General features: G+C 45.7%; 1 protein-coding gene across 1 annotated transcript in view; it reads right to left on the bottom strand.

The window, feature by feature from the left end:
* Positions 1-776: 776 nt before the first annotated feature.
* Positions 777-27,633, bottom strand: part of dcaf7 (ddb1 and cul4 associated factor 7) — a 47,570-nt gene continuing 20,713 nt past the window's right edge. Inside the window, exons 3-6 of the mRNA XM_070864774.1 lie at positions 18,280-18,398; positions 12,215-12,424; positions 10,461-10,578; positions 777-8,154 (exon numbers count right to left, since the gene is read on the bottom strand). Of these exons, the coding sequence (XP_070720875.1) occupies positions 7,982-8,154; positions 10,461-10,578; positions 12,215-12,424; positions 18,280-18,398 (620 nt within the window). The 3' untranslated portion in view covers positions 777-7,981. The remainder of the gene's footprint in view (positions 8,155-10,460; positions 10,579-12,214; positions 12,425-18,279; positions 18,399-27,633) is intronic.

The following is a 27,633-nucleotide window of genomic DNA, read 5'->3' as shown; positions in this document are numbered from 1 at the left end:
GGGGAGGGAAGAACAAAAGGGAAGGTCTGTGATTGGGCAGAAGGCGGAAAAGATTAAGAGACAAAAGGGGTGATGGTGCAAGGCAAAAGGAGATGGTAATGGGACAAGTTAAGAAACAAAAGATGAGTCTAGAGAGGGTATACATGGGAATGGCAAAATCAACAGTTGTCATGGGAAAGAGAAAAAATAGGGGCAGAGGTTATAGTCTGAAATTGTTTGACTCAATGTTTGAGTCCAGAAGGCTCTATGTAAAGTAGCGAAATGAAAGATGAGGTGCTGTTCCTCAAGCTTGCGTTGAGCTTCATTAAAACAGTGCAGAAAGCAGAGGACAGAGAGCTCAGAGTGGGAGTGGAGAATTAAAGCGACAGACGCTCAGGGTCAGCGACTGAACGGAGGCGTTCTGAAAAGCGGTCAGCCAATCTCCGTTTGGTCTTCCCAATGGTGAGCAGCAAATAGTTCACTAAATTGAAAGTAGTAAATCACCGGTTCACCTGGAAGGAGTGTTTGGGGCCCTGGACAAGGGCAGCTAGCTGTACCGGCTGTGTTTAGAGGACTGTGTGCAATATTGGGTGTCCCATTCTAGGACGGACAATAACGGCAACTAGAGCATCCAGTGCAGATTCATCAGGATGATGGCACAAAGTTTATAAAATAACCTTGAGTGGTAATGCACCAGGAGAATGTGTGTCATTTTCCAATACTGACAGCAGTCACAAATGGAACAAATACAACACACAAGGCAAATAAGAGCGGGCGGAAGAATGCGACAACACTGACACGCTTCAGTAATTTTATTAAGAAAAAGTTAACATCTTATATATTCCATTGTAAACAAAAACATTCTACAGTTCTAAGAAAGCACTCAGCTATGCAATCATTAATGAACAGAAACTGGACAAAAATCGCACAATATAAATACTAAAAGTGCCATTTACAGGGTAAATGGGCATTCGGAAATTTGAAGACTTTAAATTAAAGACACATTGTTTCTTCAATGTAGGATGGATGCCCCTTCCAACAGTAAACGCAGTGGCCTTGAAATTACACCTCGGGGGGGGGGGGGCAGGCGGCAGTCGGACAGAACGCCTCAACAATGGTCAATAGCAGAGGGAACTGCTCCGTGCCAACACGCCCAGCTCACACAATTCCAAGGGCGCATTGTTTAAAAACAGTTCAAAACGTGAGGAATTAAAAAACACACAAAGATCCCTGCCTCAGTCTGATGTACAGCATCTGAACTAACTACTGGAAAACACGTGACAGCTACACTCAACCAGCTGCCAAGCAACGGGTTTAAAATGGAGGGGGTCACTCCGTTACACCAAATCTTCCGAAGGATGAACCAGGGAATGTGTGGATTAGAGCAGTCTCTTTTAAAGAGGCACCGTGCGGGTTGGGATGTGATACTCGGTGTCATGAGGAAAGGCTTTAACCTGCAGTGTGGGCTGCCTGGTTATGGGAGGGCTGCTAACTGGACTGTGGGACGCCTGGCTCTCGCCTGCCCAGGTTCACCAATAAACTGCTGCGATTGCACAAATGGCTCACCGCGTGTTTGTGTAGAGGAAACGACATGGTGCACAACCCCTTTTGAAAATATTCTCCCTCCCTCCCCCCCCCCCCCCAATACCCCTGGATTTGGACAGGGAAAAACAATAAATGGTGGCTGCCTCGAATAACTGAAGCACCCTCACAAGCAGCATGCACTAACATGTTATACACCTCATTGGAACACACACCTAGAAATACTGTCAATGCAAAAAAACCTCAGGCTGTGCTATACAAGCAACAAATGGCACAGAGAACAGAAGATCAGTGGACGATGGCTAAACCATCGCCTTTCAAACGCAGAACTCAGAAGCAGGTTACTAAAGCACAGGAGATATGGGCATCAGTCACTGATACATCAGCTTGACCAGACTGCCCAAATACACTAACCATCACACATCAAAATAAAGGTGGGGCCAGTCAGACAGAAACCAGTGTGTTCAATGATGGGCTTTGACTGAGAGTGTCTGGAGTGAGCACAGTTACTTTACACAGCCATCTCAGGCAGCCACTGCCTGGACCCAGCTCCATCTGCTGGCTGATGGAGGGGTCTGCTGATCGCTTCAAGCCTTGGGATTACCCCCTCCCTCACCCCAACACTCCCTGTCTCCAGTACCTGGCCCAAGTGGCCACTCTTTACCCAGAGATGGTGAGCACCAGCAAGCTATTCGACTGTGCAGGCGGCAGCGGAGCCCGATGCCGTCCTTGCCAGACATTCTCACACACGGTTCCTGACAGAGGTCACAGGATGATGAACATGAGCAGGACCCCGTCTGATGTGTCTCCACCCTGGGATGGGCGAATGGCTGCACTCTGTGGCTCAGTACAACAGGTGCCCTGCAGGGCTCGGCATTTCTTCCAACAGAAAATGCAGTGAATTCAAAGTGAAACATTTAGACATCTGAAAAGATTAAATGAATGACATTCCCCCTAGTTTATTCAAATATCTAAACAGTGTGTCAGCCCGTGGAAAGCTATCAAAATAAACAACTGGTCAAATCGGCCACGGCTGGTGACAGACGCGGGCAACAGAGGGTTAAATCAGACCCACATGCTCCCGCTCCACTCAATCCGGTGGGTACAGGAAGCCCCCGCTGCTGTAGGGCCGAGACAGACAGGCCCCGGTGGACTTCAGTGCAGTAACTAATGGAGGTCAGGGGCCAGGGCCCAGCCTGGGCTGCAGCGCCATCGGAGCTGGCGGGGGCTTTGGCTGGATGATCACCAATTGAGCAGCCCCCAATGGCTGTGCCTGAGAGCAGCCCGAGCTGTGCCTTCTGTGGCCAAGGCCGCCCACCAATTCCCAGCTGCACTCAGTGCCAGGGAGACAGCAGAGGGGAGGAACTAGAGCCAGCACAACCAACAATCAGACGCTCCAAGTGAAAATATAACCGACTACATTTATACCTCCCATTTAGCCACATTACATACCTTCTCTCCAGGCGTTGGCTGCGGTCGAATGAGACAATGTCTGCTGTGCGCCCGAGGACACACACTTGTCCAAAGCAGCACTTTCACTGCACTATGGATATATAAGAGCAGCCGAGAGAAGTCACACTTAATCCAACACAATCCTTGTCTGGCACTCCTCAAATTGTTGCCAGCACCACTTGACAGGCCTGCACTCTGGGGTTAGAGAGCGGCTAATCCCCACACTGCACATACAGCCCAGGCCTGGAGGTACAGCCTCGGTTGTACAGAGACCGGCAGCTGGCCTGGACTGAATCCGAGTGAATAAACTACATTTACAGCACCACTCCGATGGAGTCTTACCGTGTTGCGCCTGACAGATACAGAATCAGGAACACAAAGGGCCCGAGACACACGCTAGCTACGCTGCACAAATGAACTGTTTAACACACAGGAACAGGGCGGAAGCTGTGGGAGTGAGCGGGACCCAGTGCCTTGGCTCCTGGTCACAGCGCTGTACCAACACATGTATCCAGGTGGAGAGTGGTCACCCAGCAATGTCAGAAATAGCTTACACTAAACACACCCTGCCATTCAAACCAACATGTCCAACAGCAATGGGTCAGTTATAACATACTATACAGGGGCTCCGCGATGCTGCTGTTTAAACATGCTGTTCAGGGTTACAATAACGACCCTTCTGCTATGCTCCTTGGAGAATTACTGAAGGCTTAAAATGAGCCAAGCCATTCAGATTGGAGCATACTTAATTTGCACACGCAGGACTTAAACAAAAATAGTTAGAGAGTTCCTCAGCGAGCTGATTCTGTAGGACACTATTTGAATGGCCAGCTTTCCTTGCAGGATTTCTTCAGCTCAGTGTGTAAACTTAACACAAACTCCACACGCCACTGCGAACACGAGCTGAGGGTCAGCTTACAGCAACCGAGCCTAGCAGTGTCCTGGTCTTATCCAGCGCAGTACCCAATGAGCCAGCAGGGAGACCCAGCATTATATTTGGCAGAAAGAACTGTCGCCCCACAATGTTACAAGTTAGACCAGTAATCCCCGGCTACATCACAGCTGCCACAATCCCAGAATATCAGTATTGTCACCAGCTTATTGAAAATATTGGTACCAATATACTAAAATATACAAACCAGCACAATTTAATGCTGGGCGATAATTTCAATCACCTCCAATCCTCCACCGCCAATGACAGAGCTGTAAATCAGTACTTCACCCAGTGTCATACATCTCCACACATGTATGACGTTTACAAGGCCGGAATCTACACTTACACCCCTGAGTGTTTTTCACAGTTCAAGTCAATATATTAATGAACATTTGAGATTGCCACCATTGCACTGTACTGATGTCCCAGTGCTGACATTGATTGTAGTGAAGTTGTGGGCTGTGCCTAAACTCGTGCATAGTGCTAAACAGGGTGTGAACTCCTTCATTGCTAGAGTCACAATGAAATGTAGTCACTGGTTCAGGGCACATGTGCCGAATGGGTCTGTGGGGTGCCAAGGGGCATCGGCATGGCAGTGTCAGGTCATCGGGTAAGATAGATATAAACAGAATAGTGGAGGTATACAGTCCAATCTAGAGACACATACACAACTTTCACAGGTATGGGTTATGGTTCCGTGGGTGCAAGACCCCTCCCGCCCAAGTGCCAATATTTAAGCTGCAAGCCTGGTCAACCACGGTGGTCAGATCCTCCAATCGGGGCCATTGTTCAGTTGTGATCAGTGCTTCACCCAGACCGATCCCTCTCCCCCAGCCCAGGGGAGCTCGAGTCACCCGCGGTATCCAATAGAGGTCAGCGAACTCAGCACAGAGCCCAGCACCCTCTACTCTCTTTCAGGGGTGACGTTACCCACTTGGGTCACTGGAGGAATTTTGATTTTTTTTCAATTTTAAAAAACACATTTGCATTTGCAAAGCAGTCAGCTTTTTGTCACTCGCGAGCACAAGCAGAAGTTATAATTCAGCGATCTGTCGTAAGCTGTAGAACGGAGGTAAAAATCCTATTTTATATCAGCCAGGTAAAGGTGCGACACTATCTTTCCAGTGGGAAAACTCGACACTAGGGAAATGATAATCTGAGCACTTGCACCGGCTAGGGCAGAGGATAAAGGCCTCACGGAGTGGGGCAGCGCATCACCCAGGGTGGGCACTATGGGCACCTTTGGTCAAAATCGGGCAATTCAAAAGTTTACATGAATGAGACAGACCCACTCACGCGCACATTATTTCTCCCTCCCCCCCGGGGTTTCACTCCTCGGTTAGCAGTCACCCTCCCTCAGAACATGTAGTGCCCGGGTCAAAACTGGACACAGTGGGTACATACCATCAGCTCAAAGGAATGGGAGCAAATATACCCAACAAATACAGGCCCAAATTGCCTGGGGATATTTTAAGCACATGCTGGGGGTGGCGTTATCCCCACCACCTTAGCACGGGAATGGTATTATTCAGTCCCATGGTAAGTTAACCAGTGTTCTTCCAGCAGGAATGGATTTGCACTGTGGCCCTTTCACCATTAGGTGGCAGCAGATCCATTTGGTTTGGTCACTTATTAACAATGTGAGAGAATGATCCACCCATTGAACAGGAAACCTGTCCCTGTGTTTAATCAGGACTCAGTCCCCTTCCCTGCACAGGATTCACTGGGCAATCTGCATCAGTATAAAGATAGCCACTATACTACTGCAGTCAGGATTCAGGCACTGAAAATGGAAACAGGCCTGGAATGATAATGCGGCAGTCGTTGGCTTTGCTCAGCGCAGTTTGTTAGAAATTGATGTACAGCACAGAGTCCAGGGTAGGCTGCGGATCGGGTGCCTAAAGTTTAGTATAGATTTTACATTTAGCCCAAGTAAAATACCCGGTGCTTCACACCCAACCCTCTCTCACCTCGCAATTTACCAACATGGTCTCTGGCTCCAAACACAACTGGAGGCAGTAACTAGCAACGAGGCACTGGTACAGGGCTGGAGTCTGGCTATTAGTTATAAAAATGAGAAAACTACCAGATGGTGGAAGCACTCCAACAATATCAGGGGTGAGGGAGGGGGTTCAGTCAGTTAGGAGGGGGAGGGCACTGCTGTTGGCTGCAGAAAGGGTCAATGACAAAGAATTGGAAACTAAACACACCAGGTTGCTTCAGCAGAAACCCTCATCCATTAAATATCAGTGTCGTCACACTGAGCACGCAATGCCCCCTCCCACTAAAAATCCTATATTGGCCTATTACTTCCCCTGGATTAGTGCACTGTTAAATATACAAGGAGGTGGGGGTCACCGCTGGGAATGTCGGGTACTCCACTAGTCTTACCTTATGCTTTATAATCTAAAGCAGTTTAAAAAAGATCTCTGGTGTACATACACACATTCACACACACACACACACAATACCATCTTGGAGAGGGAAAAACAAGCCTGGATTACAGAGCATGGGGACTGGACAATTAAAGTACACGGTCACAGCCCAGCACAGCCAGTTGAGCCAAGTTGCAGCCATGCAGGACTTGTTATTATTGCTATTCAATTGTACCTCGTCACAATGCGTCTTTTCTGCCCATTCCCCTAATCAACTTTATTCAGAGTGCTGGTCAAACGCCACTCAATTAGGTGGGGGAAAGACAGATGGGACGGGGAGGGGGGTGGGGGAATTTATAAAGAGATTTGCAGAGTGAATGCAGTGACAGAGCATAAATGGGTTCCAGTTGCCTCACAAGGTACCACTTCCCGAAGGAATGGCTTTTGCCGATGTTTAATTGACCGTCTCACCTGAGGACACGCCATCGGTACAAAGGAACTGGACTCACTCATGCACCCGCAACAGGCAAGGTAAAATGCAGAGATTCTCACGTGGACAGTTTCTCCACGGTCCATTCATGGCTTTACCATCCTGCTGGTGGGGAGTTAGGGGAAGGCCAGTGATATGGAAAGCACAGTTCCCGATTGGGGTGGGCCAGGCTGAGAACATTCTCCCATCTGCAGCCAAAGTAAAATGGTGAGCAGTGCAGGCGGCAGCCATTACACTGTGCCCACTCTGCCACCCTAGTGCTACACAATGTGGTGCTGCCTGCTGCCAGGGGCTGGAGCAACAGCTTGTTTACATTACAAGAGGCAGAGCGGGGCATCGGGGGGCCTGACTGGGAGAACCACAAAACCATTGAAGAATAATCGTGTTCTGCAGGGTTGTCATTCAGTTTCTCGAGCTAAGCCCCTGCTCTCAGAGGCGCTCTGGTGTTAAGGCTGCCCGCGTTTATTCACACTGCTCATTGAGGCAGATGAATGGGGATGGTGCCGCTGATGCTGGGGAGGAGTCAGGAGTACACACTAGGGCCCACCCCAGCACGTTCGCAAAGGCACTGATCATTGCTTACTACGTCACTCAGCATTTTCCTCACTGTCCAGACACTCGAGAGATCCTTCACTCCAGATGGTAAACTTCACGGTGACCCAATTTTAGGCTGCAAGTTGCCAAAGTAGTCCCCAGCATTCATTTCTGAAAAGATATATCCTCACCTTTCAGTCAAAAGAAAAAGAATTGTTACACGCCTCTCATGGAGGATAGCTAACAGTTTCAGGGGAACGTAGTCACCTGCAAACCACCTGACAGCAGCGGATCAGCTAACAACAGGACTGCTCTGAAACTAGTCATCCCAGGCTGTGTTAGTCCGATCATAAAAATATGGTCAGGTATTATTTACGGTAACATTTTAAAAAAGATTGCTGCTGTGGTACAAGATGGACATTACCAGAGGTTAGCTGACCCAATAAAAGCTTCATCCTTTCCTCACTGGTTTAAGCATGTTTTTGTTTTAAGGTGGGGATGGATCAGGAGTCCAAACAAAAGTTTAATTTGGACCCAGAAAGGGCCAATTGCACTCTGTATACAATAACACAACACTGAGAATCTGCACAAACATCCTTAACTTTAACTCATTCACGCCACGCGCACACACAACAGCCCCCATCTCCCTCCCTCGACTACTGTCGGCCAACAGGACTACACCCGCAAGATCTCCAGACAGTTATTATAGCAAATGGCTATCCAGTCGGGCTGGGTCGAGGCCCACTGGACATTGTTGATTTCCCCTTCCGCTGTATAGGCCAAGATGGGGTCTTCGATGGCACGCGGCATCTGCTGGATGTCCCAAATAAGTGCCTGGTGGTCATCCGCTTTAAACAAAAAACACAGTTGGTTTAAGCCAAAGAGTACAAGCCATAAGCTATAGTGACCACAAGATAATTAGGTTTCGTATTCAAACTGACGAGGAGAGGGAACAGTTAAAGATAAAAGTAGTTAATGGGGTTAACAGCCAATTTTGACAAGATAAAAATGGAACTAACCCAGTTACATCGGATACACGGCATAGAAACAGACCATTCGGTCCAACCAGTTCATGCCGGTGTTTATGCTTCACTCGAGCCTCCTCCCATCTTTCCTCATCATAACCCTCTATTCCCTTCTCCCACATATGCTTGTCTAGCCTCCCTTTAAATCCATCGATACTATTCACTTCAACCAATCCCTTTGGTAGCGAGTTCCACATTCTCATCACTCTCTGGGTAAAGAAGTTTCTTCTGAATTCACTATTGGATTTCTTATATTGATGGCCTCTAGTTATCCTCTTCCCCACAAGTGAAAACACTCTCTCTGTATCCACTCTATCAAAACCTTTCATAATTTTAAAGACCCATATTAGGTCACCCCTCAGCCGCCTTTTTTCGAGAGAAAAAAAAGAGACCCCCAGCCTGTTCATCCTTTCCAACTTTACATTCTAGTTCAATCCAGTTGAACTATGGGAACACGTCAAACTGTAGATGATTAGGGTTATGACGAGACATCTTCCCACAAGTTAAGGGGGTGCAGCAAAACCCTGGGGTCCTGAGATGAGTAGAGAAACTCAAATTTAAATAAGAATGTAGAAAGAGGATATGACAAATGTAGGAGAGAGGCTCAGCTGTATAATGAAGACACATGGTATTAAAGTAAGTTTGGCAGGATGTATAAGAAGCTGGTTAAAGGACAGAAAACAGTAGCAGATGATGGATGCGTTGCAGACTGGACTACTGTGAACAATATCCCTCGGGTCAGTGTTGGGACCATTGCTCTTCGAGAAGTGATCTGGACTCCAGTATGGGAGTGTAACAGCAACATTTGTAAATGATACTGAAATAGAGAGTGTAGTTAATTGGGAAGAGGATTAAGGGACTACAGGAAGACAAACAGGTTAGTAGATTTGGGCAGATAAATGTTGGGAGAAATTTAATGCTGAGAAATGAGGGGGGATATATTCTGGGAGGAAGACTAAAGACAGGAAATACAGAAATCATAGTGCAGTACAGCACAGGAGGTCGTCATTCAGTTCATCGAGTCTGCACTGGCTCTTTCGAAGATGATAAAACTTTAAAAAGCATTAGAAGAGTGGAGCGATTTAGGGGCTCAGATACATTCGTTGATGAAATTGTAAAAAAAAAGACGCAGAATCCTAGGTTTGGTAAATAGGGGTATAGAGTATGCACAGATCATTGGATAGGCCAGGGTCCAGTTTTGGGCACTACTTTACGACAGATGTTAAGGTCACAGAGAGGGTACAAGAGGATTAATTAGGATGTTTCCAGCAATGAGATATTTTGGTTTTATGAATCATAGAATAGTACAGCTCAGGAGACCATTCGGCCCATCGAGCCTGTGCCGCCCCTTTCGAAGAGCAATCCAGTTAGTCCCATTGCCCCGTTCTTTCCCCATATCCCTGGAATTGTTTCTCCTTCAATTATTTATCCAATTCCCTTTTGACGGCTGCTACTGACTCTGTACCCACCGCCCGATCAGGCAGCGCATTCCAAATCCTAACCACTCGTTGCGTAAAAATGTTTTTCCTCGTGTTGCCTCTGGTTCCTTTGCCAATCACCTTAAATCTGTGCCCTCTAGTTATCAACCCTTCAGCCATTGGAAAGATTTTCTTTTTATTGACTAGACTAGAAAAATTGTAACACTGGACCAAGGAAGGTTAAAAGGAGATCTAATTGACATCTTCAAAATAATGAGGGATTTTGATGAGTTAAGTTAGTATAACCTCTTTCCATGTCGAAGGTGAGCCATTAGAGGACATATATTTTAGTTCATCAGCAAAAACACAAAGGTAGGATAAGCAAGGGTTGTCAGGACATGGAATACCCCACAAACAGTGGTGGAAATAGAATCTGTGATGGATCTTTAAAGGGAAGTGGATAACTAACTGGGAAAACAGTGCGCTGTAAAAATTCTAACAAACTACAAAATGAATTTGAGGATTTCAACCTCAGTTCTAGTTGACATGGGCTCACAGCACAAAACATATATTTACTCCACTGGGGTGACTGGGTAATTCCTGCAGCACCATACCATCTGATCTGTGTCTCTGGGAAATAGACCACGGGACCTCAGGGTGACAAGCCTCACATTGGACTGGAGCAAACTAGCAAAACACATGGGTCCTTACCTGCAGTACAGATGTGACAGGATGAGTGTGGAGCCCAGGCAATGCCATTCACGCATGCTCTGTGATTGTTTAGCCGGGCCACGGGAGTGCAGGGCACACGAACATCGAGAATCACCACCTGCAAAGGATAGGCAGATGGTTTTAGCTTAGCAGAGACTAGAGAAAGAGTGTGATTAGCAACAGCAAGGCAACAGTGAAGCAGGGATTACCAGACAGGGTTGATGTCCCACAGGGCTTCAAAAGTAACCGAATGCAACACGATCAATCAGCCACCCCCATTCCCCATTTACTTAAAAGACTTGTATTTCTATAGCACCTTTCACGACTACCAGACGTCTCAAAGCGCTTTACAGCCAATAAAGTATTTTTAGATTGTAGTCACTGCTGCAATGTGGGAAACGTGGCAGCGAACTTGCGCACAGCAAGCTCCCACAAACAGCAACGTAATAATGACCAGATGATCTGTTTTTGTCATATTGATTGAGGGATAAATATTGGCCAGGACACCAGGGATAACTCCCCTGCTCTTCTTCGAAATAGTACCATGGGATCTTTTACCTCCATCTGAGAGAGCAGTCAGGGCCTCGGTTTAACGTCTCAATCGAAAGACGGCACCTCCGACAGTGCAGTACTCCCTCAGCACTGCTCTGGAGTGTCAGCCGAGATTTGTTTGCTCAAGTACTCACCATGTTAATATACAAGAATGAGGTGGCACTCATACCTTCAGAGCACAAATGCATGCCTGATTTTGTTCCCTGACTCTGTATGAAAAGTGCCAGAAGCTGTTGTTGTTGATGTCACTTGCCATGGGGTCCACTATGCTATTCTCATGGGGGGTGGACTAAGCTCATCCAATGTGGCCACCACTGAGCTGGATAGACGTTGCCAATAGAGTGGGAAAGTCGCAAAGCAGTGTTGCATCAGATGCCCGTGCACAGAATGCCGCGTGTGCAGTTAGTGCAGTCGCATCAATCGTGTCTGGGCAACCGAGCATGCCCGAATCTCCCAAATGCACGGCTGATTCAGCACAACAGGAATTGGGTCAGACCGTGGCACCACTTTCACACTATGAACGGGGTGCAGCTGGATAAAAAGGTTGGAATCAACAGGCACCTATCAGATTGGGTTTGATCGGGTCAGTGACCAGTGGCAAAGACCTAAAATAATGGATGTACAGCAATACTGCCCATTCTATCACAATGCCGGTTACTCTGGCATTGAGGGGCGAAAGTAGCAACAAGGCCATTTTGTTGGTGAGATAATAAAAAAGGAATGGGTTTTATGCAAAGGACTGCACGGTCTGTACTTGAATATTGCACAACCTCCCAGCCTGCATCGCCACTATTCCAAAGTACCAGCTTCCCTGACATACAGGACCTCACCCCGTGTACTTACTACACTTGTAATATACGTTACAGGGCACCATGCTCATGCTGGGGTACGGGGGTTCAATGATTGCAGGCTACCTTCTGCCAGCTCACCCAAGTGCCTCATCTTCATGTGTAAGCTTTCATGTCGGCTATTCAACTATTAGTGACGTACAGATAAGCTCAATCTGGTCTTCAGGCAATTTCCAGCTGGATTCACTGGATAGCCACCCTGGCTGATTTCTTCCCCTTACCCCAGGGTTACCGAGGCACTGACTGGCATCTGGCACTGCCCCGGTCTGTCGAGCTCAGATCTACACAGTAGTGCAATGACCTGCTGGACCTTTGAGGACACATTACATGTATTACTGCACTATTTATGCTCACCTCCATGCCATCCATTGCCATGGTAGCCAGGTAATTGGGATCTTGCTTATTCCAGCACAGACGGAGCAGCGGATGGTGCTGGGGGTCTTCGTAGATGATGGTGCTGTGCTCCAGGTGTCGAAGGTCAAACATGCGCACAGAGCCATCCGCACCCACGGAGGCAAACATGTCTCTGCCACCTCCTGCCCTGCTGAATGCAATATCGTACACCTGCAGATGGCAGAGAACAATCACGTCAAACAATGTGATAACCTTACCACCAGCACTTTCAGGAGAGGAAGAGACAAAGATGATTTTTTTTGAGTTAGGAAAATAGATTTTGTTAAAAAAGCAAAATGAACATGTAGGTCAGGAAAGTCAACTCTGGAGTTAGCTGGTCTCGGCCAGCTGCATTAAGGCTGCTACAGGTGGTCTCTACCTTATGCAAGGTAGTGGCAAGCAGAGGAACAGAAGCCACTCACCCCTCAAGCCTGTTGTACCATTCAATGACATCATAGCTGAGAACTAACTCCATATGCCTTTGCCCCATGTACCTTAATACCTTTGGTTAACAAAAATCACTCAGATTTAAAATTAACAATTGATCTAGCATCAATTGCTGTTTGCAGAAGAGAGCTCCGAACTTCTATCACCATTTGTGCATAACCATTTCCTAACTTCACTCCTAAAATGTTTAATTTTAGCTCTAATTTTAAGACTATGCTCCCTAGTCCTAGACTCATCAACCAGCAGAAATAGTTGTTCTCTATCTACCCCATCGGTTCCCCTTAATATCTTGAAAACTTCGATCAAATCACCCCTCAACCGTCTAAATTCCAGGGAATACAACCCAAGCTCATGTAATCTCTCCTCTAAATTTAACCCTTGGAGTCCGGGAATCATTCTGTTAAACCTAGGCTGCACTCCCTCCAAGACCAACATACCCTTCCTCAGGTATGGTGCCCAGATTTGCACTCAGTACTCCAGGTATGGTCTAACCAGGGCATGACTTCTACCCCGTTGTATTCTAGTCCTCGAGATAAAGGCCTGCATGCCATTAGCCCAACCCCCACCCCCTAGTATTGTTATTTGCTCAGTAATACTTGCGTGTCTTAAACTTACATTTGAACAGAAATCCCCAGGCACGGTGAGGCTTCTCAGCAAAACATGTTTGTGGCAATGATGAACCGTGACGGGACCCTTTCAGGTCAGTGCTTTCAATCCTTCCCACCTGGTCACACAACTCCCTTTCACAGTGTTGGTTTTGTAATGGGTTATCCTACGTTAGAAATTATGCCCCACTCTCTCCTACCCCCACCTTAACTGAGAATTAAAACTGTAACCTTCCAGCAGTGCAAAAATAAAGCCGTGCCTTTCACCTCTCGGGTCTGGGTTTAATAGGCAAGCTGCAGGGTGAATTAACAAAAGTTGGATATCAGTCAATAGAGGCATAGAGTGGAGCTAGCTGTGGGAACCACGGTCAGTTATAGTTGCAACCGTGCTGGAATGTTATGTCTGTCAATGAGTTAAAGCATAGGCTTTTCACAGATACATCAGGGGCGCAGTATATCTACAGTATGGAAACATGTTCTTTTGTGTTGCCACCACTGCAGGTCGGGGCTATAAACTGAACTGGAGCGCCGGGCCCTGGAACATCGTGGCGGAGGTGCGGCGAATGAGGGTACGGGGCCCAGAAGAGCTGAGGGCCCAGGGGCAGCACGGGCCAGCCCACACTGCGATATGTGTGCGCACTAGGTCCGTGCAGCAGAGCAGGTCTCCAGTCGTCCTGGTTAATTCTTGCCACTGGATAAAGGCCTAGCTCTGTCAAGCCCTTGTGCAACGGTTACCACACGTTAAAACAATCCACGCACAGGCATCTTCCACCCCCTCAACTGGAGTTCAGGACTGGAACATCGGGTCCTTCATTGAAATATTTGTGAACTCTCGTGGAAGCAAGTCATCCTCGTTCGAGGGACCGCCTGTGATGAACTAATCAGATATGAGGTTTTAATGGTCAAAATGTGTGATAAGGGGTTTGTAAAACCAGAACCTCAGCAAGCAAAGGAGTTGTGGGAATGGCATGGAGTTTGGCTAATTGGGTGTAAGCCAGTGTTTGGTTCAGTGAGACTCCATAGGTTTTGAATGATAGTAAGATGGTCTTGACAGCCACAAAGTGTGTAAGATATCAAAAAGGGGAGAAGATTTCAGGAGGAATCAAGGAGACACCCAAGAGACAGAGAGACGACAATTTAAGTGTAGCTAAACTAAAACACTAACATTCTGAGCACTTGTATTCTGTGCCTTGGGTAATAAAGGACATGGACTCCAAAGTCCCTCTGTTCGTCTACACTTCTCAGTATCCTACTGATGATCCTAATGTGTATTACCTTGCCTTGTTAACCCTCCCCAAATGCATTACCTCACACTTCTCCAGACTGAATTCCATTTGCCACTGTTCTGCCCACCTGACCAGTCCATTGATATTTTCTTGCAGTCTACAGCTTTCTTCTTGACTATCAACCACACAGCCAATTTCTGCATTATCTGCTTAATCATGCCCACTACATTGAAGTCTAAATCACTGCTGTATACCATAAAAAGCAAGGTCCTTGTACTGCGCACTGCGGAACCCCATTGGAAACAGCCTTCCAGCCACAAAAACACCTGTTGACCATTACCCTTTACTTCTTGCCACTGAGCCAATTTTGGATCCAACCTGCCACTTTCCCTTGGATCCCATAGGCAAATTTTACTTTGCTGGCTAGTCTGCCATGTGGGACCTTGCTAAAATCCATGTAGACTTCAGTAAACGTGCTACCGTCATCGACCCCCCCCCCCCCCCCCCCGCCGACCCACCTTGTCACCTCCTCAAAAAATCAATTAAGTTAGTCAGACATGAAATTCTCTTAACAAATCCATGCTTACTGTCCTTGATTAATCCTTGGCCTTTCTGAATGGCGATTTACACTGTCCCTCAGAATTATTTCCAATAATTTGCCCACCACCGAGGTTAGGTAATGGGAAAATTACAACAGGGTAGATAAGGGAGAACCAGTGGATGTAGTGTTTTTGGATTTTCAAAAAGCATTCGCAAAGTGCCACACAAGAGGTTATTACACAAAATTGCCGTTCATGGGATTGCTAATAAATTAGCATGGAGAGAGGTTTGGTTAACTGACATAAGAAATAGGAACAGGAGTAGGCCCCTCAAGCCTGCTGCACCATTCAAAAAGATCATGGCCGAACTGATCATGGACTCGGCTCCATTTCCCCGCCCGCTCCCCATAACCCTTTATTCCCTCATTGCTTAAAAATCTGTCTATCTCCGCCTTAAATATATTCAATGACCCAGCCTCCACAGCTCTCTGGGGCAGAGAATTCCACAGATTTACAACCCTCAGAGAAGAAATTCCTCCTCATCTCAGTTGTAAATGGGTGGTCCCTTTTTCTGAGACTATGTCCCCTAGTTTTAGTTTCCCTTATGAGTGGAAATATCCTCTCTGCATCCACCTTGTCGAGCCCCCTCATTATCTTATGTTTCGATATCACCTCTCATTCTTCTGAACTCCAATGAGTATAGGCCCAACCTATCTTCATAAGTCAACTCCCTCATCTCCAGAATCAACCTCGTGAGCCTCCAATGCAAGTATATCCTTCCTTAAATACGGAAACCAAAACTGTACGCAGTACTCCAGGTGTGGCCTCACCAATACCCTGTACAGTTGTAGCAGGACTTCACTGCTTTTATACTCTATCCCCCTTGCAATAAAGGCCAACATTCCATTTGCCTTCCTGATTACTTGCTGTACCTACTAACTTTTTGCGTTTCATGCACAAGGGCCCCCAGGTCCCCCTGTACTGCAGCACTTGGCAATTTTTCTCCATTTAAATCATAATTTGCGTTTCTATTTTCTCTCACATTTTCCCACATTATACTCAGAAAACAAAGAGTAGGAATAAATGGATCATATTCAGCTTGCCAGGCTGTACCTAGTAGGGTACTGCATTGATCAGTGCTGGGGCCTCAGATACTTATAATCTACATCAATGACTTAGATGAGGGGTTGAGTGTAATGCATCCAATTTTGCTGATACTGCAAAGTTAGGTGGGAAAGTAAGCTGTGAGGAGGATATGAAAAGTCTACAAAGGGAAAGAGACAGGTTAAGTGAGTAGGCCAGAATATAGCAGATAGAATATAATATGAAGAAGTGTGAAGTTATCCACTTTGGTAGGAAAAATAGAAAAGCTAGATTTTTTTTTTGAGAGAGAGAGAGAGAGAGAGAGAGAGAAAGAGAGAGAGAGAGAGAGAGAGAGAGAGACTGGGAAATGTTGGTATCCAGAGGGACCTGGGTGTCCTTGTACACAAATAACAAAGTTAACATGTAGGTACAGCAAGCAAATGGCATGTACATTAGCCTTTATTACAAACGCATTTGATTACAAGAGTAAAGAAGTATTACTGCAATTATATAATGCCTTAGTGAGACCACACTTGGAGCACTGTGTACAATTTTGGTCTCCTTACCCAAGGAATGATATACTTACCTTAGAGAGAGTGCAATGAAGACTCAGTAGACTGAGTCCTGGGATGAGGGATTGTCCTATGAGGAGACTGAATAGACTAGACCTATATTCCCTAGAGTTTAGAGTGAGAGGTGATCTCATTGAAACATATAAAATTCTTAAGGGGTTTGACAGGGTAGATGCTGGGAGGATGTTTCCCCTGGCTGGGCATCCAGAACCAGGGGTTACCATCTCAGAATAGGGGGTCGGCCATTTACGACTGAGATGAGGAGAAATTTCTTCACTCAAAGGTTTGTGAATCTTTGGAATTCCCTACCCCAGAGGGCTGTGGATGCTCAGTCGTCGAGTATATTCAAGACAAAGATCAACAGATTTTTGGATACTGAGGGAACAAAGGGATATGGGGATAGTGCAGGAAAGTGTTGAGGTGGAAGATCAGCCATGATCTTATTGAACAAATGGCCCACTCCTGCTCCTATTTGTTCTCATCACCATTTTCCCTCCACTTACAACACACCAACTGTGGAATCAGGTTATGAATAATTTAGGCGAGTAGCCCAAATGATCACTAAGCAACTGATTGCTAAATCATAATTTCTCATTCCTAACATGCATTGAGGATCCCAGGTTGCCCCGATGTGACTTTCCTACAAAGCTGCTCAGAATGCTAGCGCTTCAGTTTAGTTACACTTACATTGTACAAAACCTGTGCTCCTGTGATCCATTCCGAAAGCACAAGGTCTTGTGCCACTGGCGTAGGCCAAATAGAAAACTGCCAGGGCTCGGTAAGACCAGCAGCTCAGGAGACCCAGTTTCAGTGGACCTTCAGAGCCACTGGGATTAACGAACCCTGGCAACTTTACGTTCAGCTTGCTGCACAAGACTCACACCCTGGGAACTAGCCAACAGGTCTCATGCAATGTAAAAAAAGCAATTGTTCGATTCATTGCTCGACATGCTCCAATCGGACACTGACTGGAGCATCATTCAGCTGTTTAAAATACTCAGTCACATTGTTCATAAGCAGTTACTGAATCATCCGCCACATCTTTTACAATTAACCAGTTAAGAACATTAGTAATAGTGCTCATTTGTAATATTACCCATTGATGTATAATTGTAGAATAGGGAATAGCCACTGAAGTGGTCATCCCAACCGAACTGCACTGATCACTGTAAATGATTGCAATAACATAGCATTGGATCAGTAGTGACTGTTGTAAGTGACTGACCACGAGAAGCTATGCCCAGTATAGCAGTATATTACAGTGCTCCCTTCAGAGGTAAAATGCTACCGCCAGCAAAGTTAAATGGATGCTGCAGCACCACTGGTGTTCCACTTTGTTCGATGTGCACACAGACTGCACTCTCAGCCTGCTCACACAGGCTAGCAATCCAATTGAAACACAGAGGACAATTAGTGTCCCATCAGCTAACTTAGCAGAGACAGAGGCCCTGTGCTCTGTACAGCTCAGCTGCATGCTGCCTCCACCAAGTGAGTTATAGGGGACCCTTGTGGCCTGCGTTGAACTAAGAATGCTGAACAGCCAGACCTCATTACCTCCTTATCATGAGCAATGAGCTGTGTTTTCACGTGACCAGAGACCAGATTGACTCGGCCGAGCACCTGTCCCGTCTCCAGACCCCAAATGGTACAGGTGGTGTCTATGCTGGACGTACCTGCGGGGGAAAGAGCAGCAGTTAGAATCATGACCACTTCAGGAGCAGGAAAGGCCGTTACTCCGAACAAGCCTCGCCTTTTTTTTTTTAAAAGCGAGATCCCTCAATCCTTTCTCACTCCAGAAAAATATTTAGTTGTTCCTTAAACCCATTTATGTTGTTCATTTTAACATCCTTCCCCACCAAGTAATTCCACAACTCTGTTACTCTTTCGGTGAAACAGCTCCCCGACATTCCCTTTTTACCGACTTATTGGGCCGAAAATTGCAGCCTCGCCGGGGGCGTACGAAGTGCGCACGGACCCAGCGAAGCCTCGCAAAAGCTGGTTCTCGGGGGGTGCTACACATGCGGCGAAAACCAACTTTTCCAATCTGTCAAGATTTCTTTAGACAGATTCTATGCATCTCCGCAGGAAGGACATCTGAGCGGCAGAAACTGGGCTATTTGCCCAACATGTCCAGCGAATGCCCTTCAAACTTTCACGCCTGGTAAAAGCAGGTGCATAGCTTACTTTTACCAGCATAACACTTTTAAAACACAGAAAAATTAAACTAAAATCATTCATTTTTACATTAAAAACCCTATCCATTATGCCAAGTTTATTTTTAACCCTATTAAAACACAATTAAAAATAATTCCCCAAAAAATATATTTTTCTAAAACATTTAATTACATTTAATTTCAATTAATTTTAAATATGTGAGGTGTTTTTTTATTTATTGTGCTGTGTTTCAGTGTTTTGGGGGTTATCATTGATAGTAAAGGGAACTCGCACAAACGGAGTTCCCATTTTTATCATTGAGAATACTGCATAGTGATTGATGGTCCAGGCACACGTGACTCCAGCGGATGCGTCCGTACGTCCCTCCGCGATCAAAAGATTTTTTCGGGTCAGAAGCATTCGTACAAAGGAAGCTTCCGACCACAATTGTCGCCCAATAATTTCCTGATTTTTCCGGTGTTCTCTCCTTGGGATTTGAACTCTGCATCATAATGAATCACTTGCCTGGATCAACTTTTGTCAAATCCCTTTATAATCTTAGAAACTTTAATTAGATCTCCTCTTTTACAAAATAAAAAATCCAACTTTCTAAAACTTACTTTAATTTAATTTTGTTCCCTAGAATCACTCTCATTGCTCATCTCTTACACTCTGAAGTGTTTTATTATCTTTCCTGATTTTTAAGCAGGTTTCCCCGGTATTTAATCCCTTCACATTACAACAGCGATACACTAAAAGTACTTAATTAGCTGCAAAGCGCTGAGAGTGAGAGCCATCCGGTGGTCGTGAAAGGCGCTATATAAATTAAAGTCTTTCTTTAAACAGTTTGCCTCAATCAGCTGTTTCAATACCCTTCATAATCTCAAAGACTTTAATGAGATGCAATTTCCAAATAAAACAGTGAAGGGACTGAGATTTCCATTTAGGAGGTGGCATAACCCAAAGATGTCAAAATCCTCCTGTTTTTATGGCCCTGGATCGGTTCACACGTCACCGTGCAGTTTATAGCCCAATGAGAACCGGACACAGAAAGTGCAAGTCCAATCTCTCCACACTGAGACAGCAAAGCCTTCATCGGTGCCAGGTTCTCTCGGAAGGGAGAAGGAAACGCTTTCAGTAAAAAGTCACAAGGGGTGTACACGTGTGCCAGGCCTAACGGGCTGGTGATGACCGAGAAGTACTGATACAAAGGTGGCAGTGTGATTGCATCACAGCACTTCCCCACACATCCACTCCAATTACTTTTATATGTATTTTTTATTAAATCGCTTTGATTCAGTGCTGGAAAATTCCACTTGCCACAAAAATTGCTTTGAAGCATTGGTGAGCTGCTTGGCAAAGCAAATGGCTTTGATTTACAGCAGTATACTGCCCCAGGCTCAGAATCCTTCCTAAATCTGTTACAGTTCTTCACCTCTTCTCTTAAATCCCATCAATATGAAGATGCAGCTCCCCGAGGGCTCAGGGTATAACTGACTGATACACAACGGGACATCGGAGACTTTATTCCTGTGCTCAGTTAGGCACTTACACCTGGAGTGAGGGCAGGGGGCCATCATCTGCCTCAGACACTCGAGTCAGAAGGGGGAGGAGCCGTATCAGTGAGGACCCCTGTCCCCAATCGTGACCCAGAGACCCCAGCTGGATACGCAGACCCTGGCTGGACAGTGGGTAAGAACAGGATCATGCTCTGTGATGCCACACGATACAATAACCAGCCAATGCTCAACTGCCTCGGATCAAAACTGAAGAATGTCCATTTAGTCTAGAAAACAAGCCTCTTCAGGAAGAAAATTCGAAAACAAAATCTGTCTGGCATTTAAGACAAAGGTAAATGTTCATCTTTGTCTTGCCTGTTTAGTTCCCCCACCCTTACTCCGGTGCCACTCTAATAAGTTGCGAGGAGTTGCACAAAACGGCCTCAGGTTAAACAGTGTGCCCTACTCTCATGTTAGAGGTTCTGGTATGTGGAGAATTTCCCACTGTGGAACAGCATCGGTCAAATCTGACGGAAAGCCTTGCAGCAATGCTGTCGTATGGAAAACAGAGATTCCAGAGTCAAATGTACTCCCTTGGAGTTCAGACCAAACAGAGGTTACATTACAGCCCTTCCCAAGTTTCTGTCCTCTTCTCTAGAAGGTGCCTCACCCCTTCTGGCCATTCTTCATGCTCCAGTCCAAACAGGAGAGGTGATAATGACTCAATGGGTGAAGTTACCACCAGACAGACCAGGAAGATCAAAGGATCCCAATTGCACATAAAAGCTGAAATGGGCCTGCCACTGCAAACAGCGGTATCACGGCGTGTGCTGCATTTGCTGAACTCAACTGGGCTGCTGCAACTGGCCTCAGCAGGCAAAAGAAAGGAATGAAAAAAGACATCATCCAGGATTGCCACTCCTGCCCGTTACTCAGCAACATCAACCGGGAAGTTCGCAGTTCGATTTTGGGTGGACCGGATGGTGGTCTTTTGCCCCTCCCCCATACCGATGTAAAAGCACAACATACAATGTGTGAATAGCAACCAGGTGAGCAACGCTATTGGCATCAATGGAATCAACCCTAGCACAAGCTCAAGAGGCAATAACAAACATATGGCAAGGAGAAGGGAAACATTTCAAATAAAAATATACAAGTACTAGAAAAAAAAGACTTTAATTTTGGGACTGATAAGGTGGCGAGAATCTGTATTGTCACGAAGTGTCAGCTGTAGCTCAGTGGGTAGCACACTCGCCTCAGAGTCAGAAGGTTGTGGGACAGTTGTCAATCCAGGGACTTGAGCACAAAAAATCTCTAGGCCGACACTCCAGTGCAGTTCTGAGGGAGCGCTGCACTGCCGGAGGTGCCGTCTTTCGGATGAGACGTTAAACAGAGGCCCCATCAAGTGGATGTAAAAGATCCCATGGCACTATTTCAAAGAAGAGCACAGGAGCTATCCCCGGTGTCCTGGCCAATATTTAACCCTCAATCAACATAACAACAAACAGATTGTCTGGTCATCATCACATTGCTGTGTGTGGGAGCTTGCTGTGTGCAAATTGGCTGCGGTGTTTCCTACATTACATCAGCAACAACATTTCAAAGTACTTCATTGGCTGTAAAGCGCTTTGAGACGTCTGGTGGTCGTGAAAGGCGCTATAGAAATCCAAGTCTTTCTTTTTCTTTCTATTGTGATGCATGTGGCATCACAACTGTATGGGACAGACTAGATGGGCAGTTGGTCTTTTCCTGTCTGACATTTCCGTATGATCAGAGTGAAAGATTACGTTCGAGCAGAATGCAGATCCAGCATTCCGGATCGGAGAACTTGGCTTGTTCGGGGACTGCAGGCAGCAGCAGGGACACTGCCTCAACTGCAGGGGGAGCAGAGAAAAATCTAATGGCCCGGAATTTGTGGTCAGCGGCTAAGCAAAGGCATTCAGCGCTGGCCCTGAAGAAAGCTGTCCACAAAGATCTCGATCACCATGGCAAGAAGTTTTCCCTTTTCAACGCACAGATGGAGAGCAAAACAAAGATTTGGGGCTATCACATGGGGAACAGATAACCTGAAATAAATATGAACAAACTTTAAAAAAAAAAATATAGATATATATATATATATATATATAAAGTATTTTTTTAAGTTTCTTAAAAATTTAAATCATCATAATGGAAAAAATTCACAAAATTTAAATTCATTTTTCAGGGCCATAACGTTTGTTTAACAGTCAATATGCTGTTAAAACCCCAGTTGCATCTAATCCAACAAGGCTTAACTTTTAATGGGGTATTTAACAGCGTTATCACTGTGGGAAAGTCCAAGTTTGAGTCAGTGTTACTGATTTCACAGATTACCGGTTATGGGGGTGCGGGGGACACCACAGCAGCGCCAGTGTCGGAGCAGTAAATGACTGAACACAACTTCAGGATTTCGGTGTGTAAATTCGCATGCGCTAAATCCTAAAGTTGCGGTCAGTTTCAGAGGGGTAATGACGTTATTACCCACCACAAATTCTGGGCTAAAATCGGAGCAGTGGCGGCAGCAGAACAGTCTGCAGGCAGTGGCAGTGTTGGTGGCCGGGTTTCAGGTGGGTTTGGGGGATTGTGCCCTAGTTTCAGGAAGGGTAGCGCAACATCAATGGCGACAAATATTAAACTACGTTTAAAGTTATGCCAGTAAATTGTAGTTGCTGTGACAATGGAGGTTTTATCTTTGGTTTAATAGAGTTTAATCTACGAGCTAACTGTGTAACTTGTACGTCTTTGAGAAATGTCCTTTGTTCTGTGATAAAGTTACGAGAAGCAAGTCCGCATGACTGGCTGTGATGCAAGCAGCTTTCATCACAGTTCTATTGAAAGCACTATCTGTTAAACATACCCTGAGGTATGTGTCAATTGAATTAATCACACGGGAACCTCATCATGTTAATCTGTCTGCATGAATACACTTTTGAACTGTGCATCAATGATGTTAGGAAGCGTATCTGAATTAAATGTGCGGCAGCTGTGGCTCAGTGGGCAGCACCCTTGCCCCTGAGTCAGAAGGTTGTGGGTTCAATTCTCACTCCAGAGACTTGGGCTCAAAAATCCAGGCTGACACTTCAGTGCAGTACTGAGGGAGTGCCACACTGTCGTTGGTGCCGTCTTCTAAATGGACGTAAAAGATCCCATGGTACTATTTCGAAGAAGAGCGGGGGAGTTATCCCCAGTGTCCTGACCAATATTCATCCCTCAATAAACATAAACAGATTATCTGGTCAGCATCATGTTGCTGTTTGTGGGAGCTTGCTGTGCGCATATTGGCTGCCGCATTTCCTACAATGGATGTTATGTGACTGGAAGGATGTTTCCAGTGGGGTTCCACAGGGCTCAGTGCTGGGTCCCTTGTTTTTTGTGGTATGTATCATCAATTTAGATTTGAATATAGGGAGTATGATTAAGAAGTTTGCAGACGACACTAAAATTGGCTGGTTGATAATGAAGAGGAAAGTCATGGGCTACAGGAGGATATCAATCTACTGGTCAGGTGGGCAGAGCAGTGGCAAATGGAATTTAATTCAGAGAAGTGAGAGGTGATGCACTTTGGGAGGGGTAATAAGGAAAGGGTATACACATTAAGCGGTAGGCCACTTAATAGTATAGATGAACAAAGGGACCTTGAAGTGCTTTTCACTGATCCTTGAAAGTAGCAGGCCAGGTGGATAAGGTGGTTAAGAAGGCATACAGAATGCTTGCCTTTATTGGCCGAGGCATAGAATACAAGAGCAGGGAGGTTATGCTTAAATTGTATCATACTTTGGTTAGGCCCCATGCTGGAGTACTGCGTGCAGTTTTGGTCGCCGTATAGAGACATTGAAAATAGGTGCAGGAGTAGGACCATTGGGCCCTTCGAGCCTGCACCACCATTCAATAAGATCATGGCTGATCATTCACCTCAGTACCCCTTTCTTGCTTTCTCTCCATACCCCTTGATCCCTTTAGCCATAAGGGCCATATCTAACTCACTCTAACGAACTGGCATCAACAACTCTCTGCGGTAAGGAATTCCACAGGTTAACAACTCTGAGTGAAGAAGTTTCTCCTCATTTCGGTCCTAAATGGCTTACCCCTTATCCTTAGACTGTGTCCCCTGGTTCTGGACTTCCCCAACATCGAGAACATTCTTCCTGCATTTAATCTATCGAGTCCCTTCATAATTTTAATATGTTTCTATGAGATCCCCTCTCATCCTTCTAAATTCCAGTGAAAATTCCAGTCCCAGTCGATCCAGTCTCTCCTCATATGTCAGTCCAGCCATCCCAGTAATCAGTCTGGTGAACCTTCGCTGCACTCCCTTAATAGCAAGAATGTCCTTCCTCAGTTTAGGAGACCAAAACTGAACACAATATTCCAGGTGAGGCCTCACCAAGGCCATGTACAACTGCAGTAAGACCTCCCTGCTCCTATACTCAAATCCCCAAGCTATGAAGGCCAACATACCATTTGCCTTCTTCACCGCCTGCTGTACCTGTATGCCAACTTTCAATGACTGATGTACCATGACACCCAGGTCTCGTTGCACCTCCCCTTTTCCTAATCTGCCACCATTCAGATAATATTCTGCCTTCGTGTTTTTGCCACCAAAGTGGATAACCTCACATTTATCCACATTATACTGCATCTGCCATACATTTGCCCACTCACCTAACCTGTCCAAGTCACCCTGCAGCCTCTTAGTGTCTCCTCACAGCTCACACCGCCACCAAGTTTAGTGTCATCTGCAAACTTGGAGATATTACACTCAATTCCCTCATCCAAATCATGAATGTATATTGTAAATAGCTGGGGTCCCAGCGCAGAGCCCTGCGGCACCCCACTAGTCACTGCCTGCCATTCTGAAAAGGACCAGTTTATCCTGACTCTCTGCTTCCTGTTTGCCAACCAGTTCTCTATCCACGTCAGTACATTACCCCCAATACCATGTGCTTTAATTTTGCACACCAATCTCTTGTGCGAGACCTTGTTAAAATCCTTTTCAAAGTCCAAATACACCACATCCACTGGTTCTCCCTTGTCCACTCTACTCGTTACATCCTCAAAAAATTCCAGAAGATTTGTCAAGCATGATTTCCCTTTCATAAATCCATGCTGACTTGGACCGATCCTGTCACTGCTTTCCAAATGCACTGCAATTTCATCTTTAATAATTGATTCCAACATTTTCTCTACTACTGATGTCAGGATAATTACCCGTTTTCTCTCTCCCTCCTTTTTTAAAAAGTGGCGTTACCCCTCCAATCCATAGGAATTGATCCAGAGTCGATAGACTGTTGGAAAATGATCACCGATGCATCCACTATTTCTAGGGCCACTTCCTTAAGTACTCTGGGATGCAGACTACTAGGCCCCAGGGATTTATCGGCCTTCAATCCCATCAATTTCCCGCCTAATAAGGATATCCTTTAGTTCCTCCTCCTCACTAGACCCTCAGTTCCCTAGTACTTCCGGAAGGTTATTTGTGTCTTCCTTCGTGAAGACCGACCAAAGTATTTGTTCAACTGGTCTGCCATTTCTTTGTTCCACATTATAAATTCACTTGAATCTGACTGCAAAGGACCTACGGTTGTCTTCACTAATCTTATTCTCTTCACATATCTATAGAAGCTTTTGCAATCAGTTTTTATGTTCCTGGCAAGCTTCCTCTCATACTCTGTTTTCCCCCTCCTAATTAAACCCTTTGTCCTCCTCTGCTGAATTCTAAATTTCTCCCAGTCCTCCAGTTTGCTGCTTTTTCTGGCCAATTTAAATGCCCAATCTTTGGATTTAATACGATCCTTAATTTCCCTTGTTCGCCACGGTTGAGCCACCTTTCCTGTTTTATTTTTACTTCAGACAGGATGTACAATTGTTGAAGTTCATCCATGTGATCTTTAAATGTTTGCCATTGCGTATCCACCGTCAACCCTTTAAGTATCATTTGCCAGTCTATTCTAGCCAATTCACGTCTCATACCCTTAAGTTCAGGACCCTAGTCTCTGAATTAACTGTGTCATTCTCCATCTTAATAAAGAATTCTATCATATTATGGTCACTCTTCCCCAAGGGGCCTCTCAACAAGATTGCTAATTAGTGCTTTCTCATTACACATCACCCAGTCTAGGATGGCCAGCCCTCTAGTTGGTCCCTTGACATATTGGTCCAGAAAACCATCCCTAATACACTCCAGGAAGTCCTCCTCCACCGTATTGCTGCCAGTTTGGTTAGCCCAATCTATATGTAGATTAAAGTCACCCATGATGACTGCTGTACCTTTATTGCACGCATCCTTAGTTTCTTGTTTGATGCTGTCCCCAACCTCACTACTACTGTTTGGTGGTCTGTACACAACTCCCACTAGCGTCTTCTGCCCTCTGGTATTCCGCAGCTCCACACATACAGATTCCAAGCTAATGTCCTTCCTTACTATTGCGTTAATTTCCTCTTTAACCAGCAACGCTACCCCCACCTCAATTTCCTTTCTGTCTATCTTTCCTGAATGTTGAATATCCCTGGATGTTGAGTTCCCAGCCTTGGTCACCCTGGAGCCATGTCTCCGTGATGCCAATTATATCATATTCATTAATTGCTGCCTGTGCAGTTAATTCGTCCACCTTATTATGAATACTCATCACATTGAAGCACAGAGCCTTCAGGCTTGTCTTTTTAACACACTTTGCTACTTTAGAAATTTGCTGTAATGTGGCCCTTTTTGATTTTTGCCTTGGGTTTCTCTTCCCTCCACTTTTACTTTTCTTCTTTCTATCTTTTGCTTCTGCCCCCATTCTACTTCCCTGTCTCCCTCCATAGGTTCCCATCCCCCTGCCATATTAGTTTAACCCCTCCCCAACAGCACTAGCAAACACTCCCCCGAGGACATTGGTTCCAGTTCTGCCCAGGTGCAGACCGTCCGGTTTGTACTGGTCCCACCTCCCCCAGAACCGGTTCCAATGTCCCAGGAATTTGAATCCCTCCTTTTGCACCACTCCTCAAGCCACATATTCATCTGAGCTATCCTGCGGTTCCTACTCTGACTAGCACGTGGCACTGGTAGCAATCTTTGAGGTCCTACTTTTTAATTTAATTCTTAGCTCCCTAAATTCAGCTTGTAGGACCTCATCCCATTTTTTACCTATATTGTTGGTACCTATATGTACTACGACAACTGGCTGTTCACCCTCCCCCTCCATAATGTCCTGCAACCTCTCGGAGACATCCTTGACCCTTGCACCAGGGAGGC

This window comes from Pristiophorus japonicus, chromosome 21 (genome assembly GCF_044704955.1).
Source record: "Pristiophorus japonicus isolate sPriJap1 chromosome 21, sPriJap1.hap1, whole genome shotgun sequence".
In the NCBI taxonomy this organism is placed as follows: Eukaryota; Metazoa; Chordata; class Chondrichthyes; family Pristiophoridae; genus Pristiophorus; species Pristiophorus japonicus.
This window is presented reverse-complemented; position numbering and strand designations above follow the sequence as displayed.